This window comes from Pectinophora gossypiella, chromosome 20 (genome assembly GCF_024362695.1).
Source record: "Pectinophora gossypiella chromosome 20, ilPecGoss1.1, whole genome shotgun sequence".
NCBI lineage: Eukaryota > Metazoa > Arthropoda > Insecta > Lepidoptera > Gelechiidae > Pectinophora > Pectinophora gossypiella.
In genome coordinates, this window is record NC_065423.1 from 9,429,675 (window position 1) to 9,438,600 (window position 8,926).

Genomic DNA, 8,926 nt, shown 5'->3' on the forward strand with positions numbered 1-8,926 from the left:
TAAGTACATTTTCATTACCATTTATATCAATTTAGTTTATCATTTAACGAAGGAAGAAATCGACAACAATAGGCTTATCCCGTTGTTCCTCTTCACTGTCTTCTTCACTCGTTTTTTCTTCAGAACTCTGAGAAGCTTCTAGATCTTCGCTTTTCCAGTCGAAGTTCAGACCGGTGATTTCAGCGAACCAGTCGTGGTAATGGCCTGGACGGACGTAAGCTGGAAAAGAAACGATTTCTGTGATGTATCTATAACGAACAAAGAGAAAATTAAATCGAAAAAATTGTGACTCGGACGGGACTTGAATCCGCAGCTCTTCTCAAACTAGTCTCGGAAACTAGTCCTCCTGTTCACGAAATTCGGACATCGAAACACACTGGATTGAAGACGGTTATGATGATAGCATACCTGAAGGGAAGGGGCTGTTGCATCCAGCGCTGGAGCCAAAGCTGACCACTCCCACCATGGTGGGCTTGCCATCCACGTCCACGATAGTCAGCGGACCGCCACTGTCACCCTGGGGAGCGTTTAGTTGTAAAATATTGAAAGAGAGGGATAAATGTTTATTTCGCAAAACTGCACAAACAATAATCAAGCAAAAAACAAAGAAAAAACATGATTAGGCATGATTGACGCGTGACTTAGGTAGTAGGATTAGAATCCCGTGCCGACTCTAAGCAACTGAATTCCACTCATCATTAGATTCTCCCGTGATGCCGACCTCTGTGGTCCAGTGGTTGAGCGTTGGGCTCACGATCCGGAAGTCCCGGGATCGAATCCCGGTGGGAACATATCACAGAAATCACTTTGTAATCCCTAGTTTGGTTAGGACATTACATGCTGATCACCTGATTGTCCAAAAGTAAGATGATCCGTGCTTCGAAAGGCACGTTAAGCAATTAGTCCCGGTTACTACTTACTAATGTAAGTAAGTAGTCATTACATGAGCCATATTAGGGGTCTTTGACGGCTCATTAATAACCCAGGGTTGATGGGGTTGGTAATTCACCTCACATAACCCACACGATAGAATAGGCTCGCCTATTGCATGGGACTTAAACATAGCCGGCGAGGAGTGGATTTGTATACCATACACCTCTGTCTATCCCTTTGGGGATGTAGGTGCGATGCTATGTTATTGTTACGAAATGAAAACGAAGGATTTTGTCCTCTCCAACCTAACCTGTGCCTTATTCCATGCGTGCGAGCGAGACATTTTGTTTTTACGTGACTTATTGTAGATTTGCCGCAGATGGCATTAACTACTTGGCCGGACAAATGGGGAGAGCTGAGGGCTCTCACGGGGTTGCGAACGAGACAGACACTTGGCGCGTGCTCCTTACTTCTTACGTCTTACTTAAGTACTTATATCAAAGTGACCCGTAAAGGCGGGATAGATTGTTCCTTTTATACGTACTTAGTGTTATTGTTACTCTATGCTATCATTTAGACATGGTGTGTGTTATGAGCCGTAATCGTGGTAGCCCAGTTGGTAGAACGCTTGCCTCTCACTTTGAGGTCGCAGGTTCGAATCCAGCACAGGTCTAAACCAATGATTGCATGTTTGGATCATAAATGATTATCACGTGCTCAGCGGTGAAGGAGTGAAGGAAAACGCCGTGAGGAAACCCACGTTCCCGAGAAATGCAATTTCGGAGGTATGTGACCTAACCTGTATTAGGGTGGTTTCCCCAACGCGGGTTGGAGGGACAGACAGGCAGTCGCTTCTGTAAAAAACCGGACCTGTCAAATCAGGTTAGGTAAGCGGACCGCGTGACAACGGGATAATGCTAGGGAGATGGGACGGAGCGTAATGAATTTTGCCAAGTCATGAGCACAGAAATATCTCAGAAATATGAATTATTGACGATGGCAGTGAAGTTGCAGCGCTCCGATTCGACGTGACGTGCGGGAGTGGGGTGAAGCGGGGCTAGTCACCGCTTGTCAGTTATTCAGTTACGATCGGATCGCGGAGAGTGACGGACGTTGCCTCGACGGTGTTTAGGCGTGTTACGAATTTCAAATGGTGAATACTCTGTGATAAAACCGTGAAAACTGTGTAATGAGAGTGATTATGATCTTCTCTTCTTCTATCGTGTTACAGGGTTATTATTAAGCCGCCACAGGCCCCTGACATGACTCAATCAATCAATCACCTACCATTTAACACGTTTTTCTATGAGGTCCCATGATACTACAAATTGCTTTTTGTAAAAAGTAACTGATTTGACTGGATTTGGAAACTATCCTATTATGTATGTACGTATGTATGTACCTGGCAAGAAGACTGGGCTGTGTTGTTGTAGTACTCGGCGCAGATGGTCTGTTCCTGGACGATGCCGCTGTTGGGGTACCAGCGGAGGCACTCCGCGTTGGAGATGCCTCGCAGGTGCACCCAGCGGAGGATCTCCGATGACGCGCCACCTGGGAGGTGGGATGTTTGGTGAGTAAACCGTTGCTTCATGATTTTCGCTTTAAAACTTCAGTTAGACGCCAATCCTCATGTTTGGATCATTGGCAACTATAGCATAGATAATTTGTAAGCGGACCCTGTGAAAAATGGGATAACGCTTGGGAGATGATGGTGATAGGTCATGGGTATTTGATATCACGTGGTTACTTTTCACGGATTTGTTTTCATGGATTGGTTAATGGCAATAGGCTCGACTCCTATTACGTGAAGCTCAAATATATGTCCAGCGAGGGGTGAGTGTACCCACATTTTTTTATATGCGCGTAATGCTATGTCGATATCAAATAAGATTTTCAAAAATAATGTGTTTTTTATGAAGTGTCTATGGTGTGCTTAGATGTACCTCTTACTGTCCCATTGGGGTATAGTCGTGAGCTTCTGATATATGTTATGACATTGCGCATATAAGTAAATGAAGAACGGGTAATGATGATCCCTGACTGGAGTCGCTCATTGGGCCTCCCTCAACAGGGTCTCACCTGGTAAGCTGACTCGCCGGCGGTACCATCCCGGACATGATTTTGGGCCCTCGGAGGGGCGAAACTCACCCGCCTTGGCCCACCTCTGTGCCCCAGTTTTTGCGGGTGGCGAGGGCTACCGCACCGAAGAGGATAAGCCCCGAAGGTGCTTCTCCGACATCCGCTTCGAGGACGTCGAGAAGACAACTGGATTGATAATGATGATCGGCTTACCATTGACGAGGTCGTCAGTAAGCCCGTATCCGCTGACGGTGAATCTGACGCCAGTGTAGTCGACGTTCCTGGTCTCAGAGTTCTGCAGGCGACAGGGTTGGACGAATGCTGCAGATGAAAAAATAATAAGACAGGGTGTTAGTGACACCGTAACGAATACTTATGGGGGATGATTCAGCTCATGATTCTGAGTTATCAAGTGGAATTTTCCGTCAAAAAGTATAGAATTGAAAATAATTAAGTAATAAAGAGAAACACGCGGCCGCCACTCCAGAACCCTTCCGCGCCAGCGGCCATCGGTTCTCCTCGCCATGTGTCCTGCCCACTGCCACTTCAGCTTTGCAATTCTCCGAGCTATGTCGGTGACTTTCGTGTCGGACGACGCTCAGTGGGTAGGCCCGCTACAAGGTGGACCGACGATCTGGTGAAGGTCGCGGGAAGCCGCTGGATGCGGGCAGCGCAGGACCGATCGTCGTGGAGATCCTTGGGGGAGGCCTATGCCCAGCAGTGGGCGTCGTACGGCTGATGATGATGAAAGAGAAACATCAATGAAGAAGGCAAATCTGTACTGCGCCATCTGCATTTTTTGGGGAACGCGCCCGGAAGGCTCCTCATCGCTTTGATGTAGCCTTTTTAGACTCTCTGTTTATGACTCACGTCCATATGGTATGTATCTGTCGAGGCCGAGCAGGGCAATGTCATCGGTTTGGACTCCAGCGATGATCTCGATGTAGCGCGGGTGGATGAACTTCTTGCTGGTCTCCACGACGTACTCCGGACGGGTCAGGTTGGTCAGCCCGATGCGAACCACGAACGTGAAGCGGCTGGGGAGGTAAATGAGTCTTCTTCATCTATCGCGTGGATTGTGCGGTTACCAACCCCATCAACCCTCAAGGTTACTATTGAGCCGCCAAAGGACATGGGTCATATACTAACTTACATCAGTAAGTAGTAACCGGGACCAACGGCTTAACGAGCCTTCCGAAGCACGGAACATATTTCCTTCAGATAATCAGGTGATCAGCCTGTAATGTCCTATAACTAAACTAGGGATCACAAAGTGATTTTCGTGATGTGTCCCCGCTGGAATATGAACCCGGGACCTCCGGATCGTGAGCCCAACGCTCAAACCACTGGTTCACGGAGGCCGTTAGGTAAACGAGTAAGTACATAAAGTCCCGTCGGGATGGGTTGACAAAAAAAAAACAAAAAAAGAGACTGATTGTCTTTTTTTTTCTTTTTTTCTGCAGATCTCTTCAGCAGATGTTGCACAAAAAGAGCGTTATTTTTTTATACTCATCCCTTTCATAATTTTGAACATATGAGCCAATGGTTTTGAACAACATTACCCATAAAACCACGGCTGTACCCTAAACAATATTTTATGTTTACTTTTTTTAAAAAACGGCTAGGGCCCTTTGCCGAGGTTTTTCTTGCAGCTTCTTTTCCCCGGCTATACAAGTTGTGAGAAGCTGCAGTAGTTTTAGGCGGATGAGACGTTCGTTATGTAAAAATTGACGATTCAAAGTGTAACTAACATGTTACCTACTGAATAAAGATATTTTTGAATTTGAATTTGAAAGGAGTCGGCCATTCCTCGTCAGCTATGTTCAAGTCCCATGTCAGTTCAAATCCTAAGTCTTATTTGCCGCATACATTTTTAAAGTAGTTTTTTTAAAGAAATGTCATATATATGATTGATTTCTTGGCGAATGTTATTCACAATTATTGGCATTTATTTTTGATTCAATCTTTGAAATTGCTTTTTCAAAATTCAAATTCAAATTTTTTTTATATCATTTCTGTGGCGTAATTTTGTTTTTAACGTACTTCAAGCAACAGTTAAGTTTGGGCCCCACGTTGGGCGCCAGTTGTAAACTTAAGTTATCCTGAAAACTTTGAAATGTAATTATTAGTTATTGTGCGTGAAAATAAATGATTATGATTTTGTGTTGTATTTTGTTACTACTGCAGAAGGTGAAATTAGGACAGGAGAAAAGAACTCACTTGGCCACGCAATGGGCAGCAGTTATGACCCACTCGTGATGGATGACGGACCCGCCGCAGGAGTTGACCCCGCCGGCGGCATTCACCATGCGCACGTTGACCTGATGAGGGATCTGCCCATCCTGAGCCTCCCAGCCTGCTACGATCCTGGCTGTAAAAAGATAAGCTCATGACTACATTGGGGTCGGAGGTACATCCATCGCAAGATGAACTAAGTACCCATACTTCACCTATAAGAACAGGTGAGGTTATTTTTTTGTTTTTGTTCAACAATCCACTTTAGGACTCTGTCACACTAACATATATGACATTTAATGAGACTTACCGTTCAATTTGTCAAGAAACTTAATTAAAACATATATTAATATGTAACGAGCATTAGCTCGTGACCGTACCCACTAGTGAATGCAATCCCGATTCGAGATCGCAAATTCGAGATCCCGCGGGATTGGAAATATCAATAAATAAATAAATAATAATAAAACATCGTCATCTCGTCTAGTTCATAAAAAAAATGTAAAGTTAGATGGCTGAAAACGATGAAAACTGCTTGTTGCTGAAAATTGCTTTTGAAAGAAAAGTTGTTTTTTTTGCCACTAACATAGTATGTATATAAGTTTATACTGTTAAGTTCTAACAATTATGGACACATGGTCTGAAATAAAATTATTGATTTGATTTGAAAACAAAAACCTTTATTCTTCAATCACCATCATCATTACTTACTAATTAAAATCAGCATGATCAAAACAAAACGTACTTGTAAAACTCAAGGAGATTCGCCCAATCCCGTTAATCTCGAATAGTACCTTGCCATGTTATGCTTCGGGGTTGATCCCGAAAAAATTTACGAGATCTCGCGAGATTGGGATTGCATACCCTAGTAGGTACCCACAGGTCACCGAGCTTTCTGTTAGACCAACGATGTTACCACAAGATAAGTGGTAAGCCGTATCGCCGTCTATAATGGAAGGGAAGTTCTTATTGCTATATTCAAACCCCTGCTCTTATTGAGACAGGGAAGTATTTATTGAAATAGTTAATATATACAGTAGGTACTTACCATTACGCAGGTCTTCAATGAAGGCTGGTGAACCCTCTGAGAGTGGGTTACCCTGAAAATAACGGTAAAAGTAGTAGAATTTCTCGCATTGCGTTGAAAAGTGGGACGAAATTTAAAGTCCATCATCTCCCTAGCATTATCCCGTTTTTCACAGGGTCCGCTTACCTAGCCTGAAGATTTGACAAGTCCGATTTTACAGAAGCGATCAAGACATTTATTTTCCAAACTTCGTACTCACCTGAACAAATCCCAGAAGGAATACAAAACCCAAATATTGCACTACCGCCATCTTTGACTGACACTGCGTGAGTGGTGAAAATATTTTATTTCTTAATAGAAATCCATCACGATTTACGGATTATAATTATTAGTATTTAATCAGTATAATTATCATAGTTTTTTGTGATACTGGGTTTTTACAAGATTACTTATGAATGAATGATCGATGAACATGTTACGTAGATAGATTTTTGTGAACTAATTAGTACATAATTATCTAAATATGTTTTTCCGGTTGCGTAAATGGGAGATAAAAATAATAAATAGACCATGAGTAGGTATATTTACTATTATTATGAAATCATAGTAATATCACGTTGTTCGACTTGTCATCGACACGAAAGAAGATTATTACGAATCAATTAAATATCAGCGTCTTTACCATTATAAAATACAGGGTGTTAGTGACGTCGTAACGAATACTGAGGGGGATGATTCAGACCATGATTCTGAGTTTATATGAAGTGGAACAACAATACAATACAATACAATTACAATTGTATCTTTTATTAAAACTAAAAATAATTCAGTTAAAATATTGAATATTTGGGCGTCACAGGAGATTCTAAATATAAATATTTTTGTTCAATCAATTTGATGCCATTATTTTTTTTTACTAGCCAAAAAATTGGCGTTCGAAAAGAGAAATAAATATAATTATCAATTATGAAATTACTTTTTTGAAAGTATTGATATTATTTTAGTAATGTATATTATAAGTACCACATATCACATGACAATATTTGTAAATTTGTACCATATAGGCGTAGGTGTGTAAAATAATGTCTATTATAAATCGCTAGCTCTTGGTCTATAATGTACCATGTCTGTTAGATGGTTCAGTTTTCGTATATTTGTCTCTAAGGCAAAAGCGGTGAACTACCTTCAGACGAATTGTACCTAAAAGTAATTTTGAAAAAAAATGTGAGGATATGAATATAAAAATGTTGTAAATTATTGATTTTTATTAAAATGTCTAACCGGAAACATGAATATTAAGTAATCAGTTATGGTGAAACAGTAGTTTATTCCCAGTAATCCCCTAGACAACAAAACTAGTGGGAGTTAAGCAGCTGGGAATATTCATTACGATCCCTTCTCAGTTGAACCCCCCCACTCACCCCATAAAAATCGACAGAGTAACTATGTCCCTTTAATTTTAAAAATCTTTGTAGTCTTGAATAGCTCTGATTGCTGTTCGGTGCGTTTATTTTAATTTTTGGAGGTTAATAGGTAGGTATAGGACAAAAAAATATTTCAGGCCATTTAAATTACACACCAATACAAGAACAAGACACATACAAACACAAACACAAGGTAATTTAAAAGTTAGGTATATAATATGTAGAAATATATTATACAATTTCAATAAAAAGGCGTTAGATAAGTGCAGTGTGAACACACCGTAAGCGAGACGGCCGCGCAGTACCTATTGTATCGAGATTGTATGGACCGGCGTGGCGCGTCGGCCGGTCCGTCGATGCGTTTGTATGAACACACTACGCGTTACCGGTGCGCACATTCGTGTGGACAGCGAGACACAGCTGGCGTGTCCGTAGCACATTCGTTGGTACAACTTTCGTGATAGCTACGCGTGTGCGTAGAGCACGCCTCGAGGTTCCATATGCGCATATTTGTCACATGGGCCTAGCAGCTGAAGTGTTATATTGCAGTTTTAATATGCTTTGATGATAAAGTGAATGATTCCCCAAATGCTAATGTCAAAGGTGATGTACTTAAATCATATATTGGGAAATCTCCAATATGCCTATCTGCAATATGCTGTACTACCTTCAACTGGTCCTATGTCTTATTGTCTTAGGTGTTTCGAAATACTTACTGTCTGTACAATTACCTCAGTGATTTGGATAAAATTGACAAGAGTCTCAAACTACTTGATGCTGAGTGTATTCACTCCTGTACATTACGGGAGTATTTACTATTAAATTGAATTTATACTTATTGGATTGTTATAGAGGAAGCCACCTAGCGTGGTCGACATGGAAGTCCTTAAATAGGCTCCGGACACAGGTTGGCTGTTGCAAGGATAATAATCTTTGCGGGTGGGGATACCTGGTTGACGGTTGCGATGAATGCGAGTGTGGAGTATCACCACAAACTATGGCTCACCTTTTGTGCACTATTAAAGACCTTCACGAAGCCACTGACAATGCCGTAAGCGTGGCCAATTAGTGGTCAGCAAAAAATTAACATCGATCGCCATCGACTCGCAAAGAAGAAGAAGAAGAGGAAGGTATTCTGGATGTAATATGCGTTACTTACATAGTTACTTTTGTCATTTATTACTTATCACTACTCGGTTTGGTTGTTGTACTTTTGGATTTTTTAATGGTATCTTTACCATTTGATTGTATCTTTTTAATGGTTACTATTTGTATCGCTGTATGAAAC

At 41.6% G+C, this 8,926-nt stretch overlaps 1 protein-coding gene across 1 annotated transcript; it reads right to left on the reverse strand.

The window, feature by feature from the left end:
• LOC126376279 (collagenase-like) lies at nucleotides 1-6,566 on the reverse strand. The gene is made up of 8 exons (XM_050023590.1): nucleotides 6,474-6,566; nucleotides 6,236-6,287; nucleotides 5,173-5,323; nucleotides 3,823-3,989; nucleotides 3,166-3,273; nucleotides 2,276-2,424; nucleotides 409-517; nucleotides 1-219 (listed from the first exon to the last, which is right to left on the reverse strand). Exons 1-8 carry the CDS (start codon nucleotides 6,522-6,524, stop codon nucleotides 44-46), a joined length of 963 nt encoding a protein of 320 aa, XP_049879547.1. The 5' UTR covers nucleotides 6,525-6,566; the 3' UTR covers nucleotides 1-43.
• Nucleotides 6,567-8,926: the final 2,360 nt, after the last annotated feature.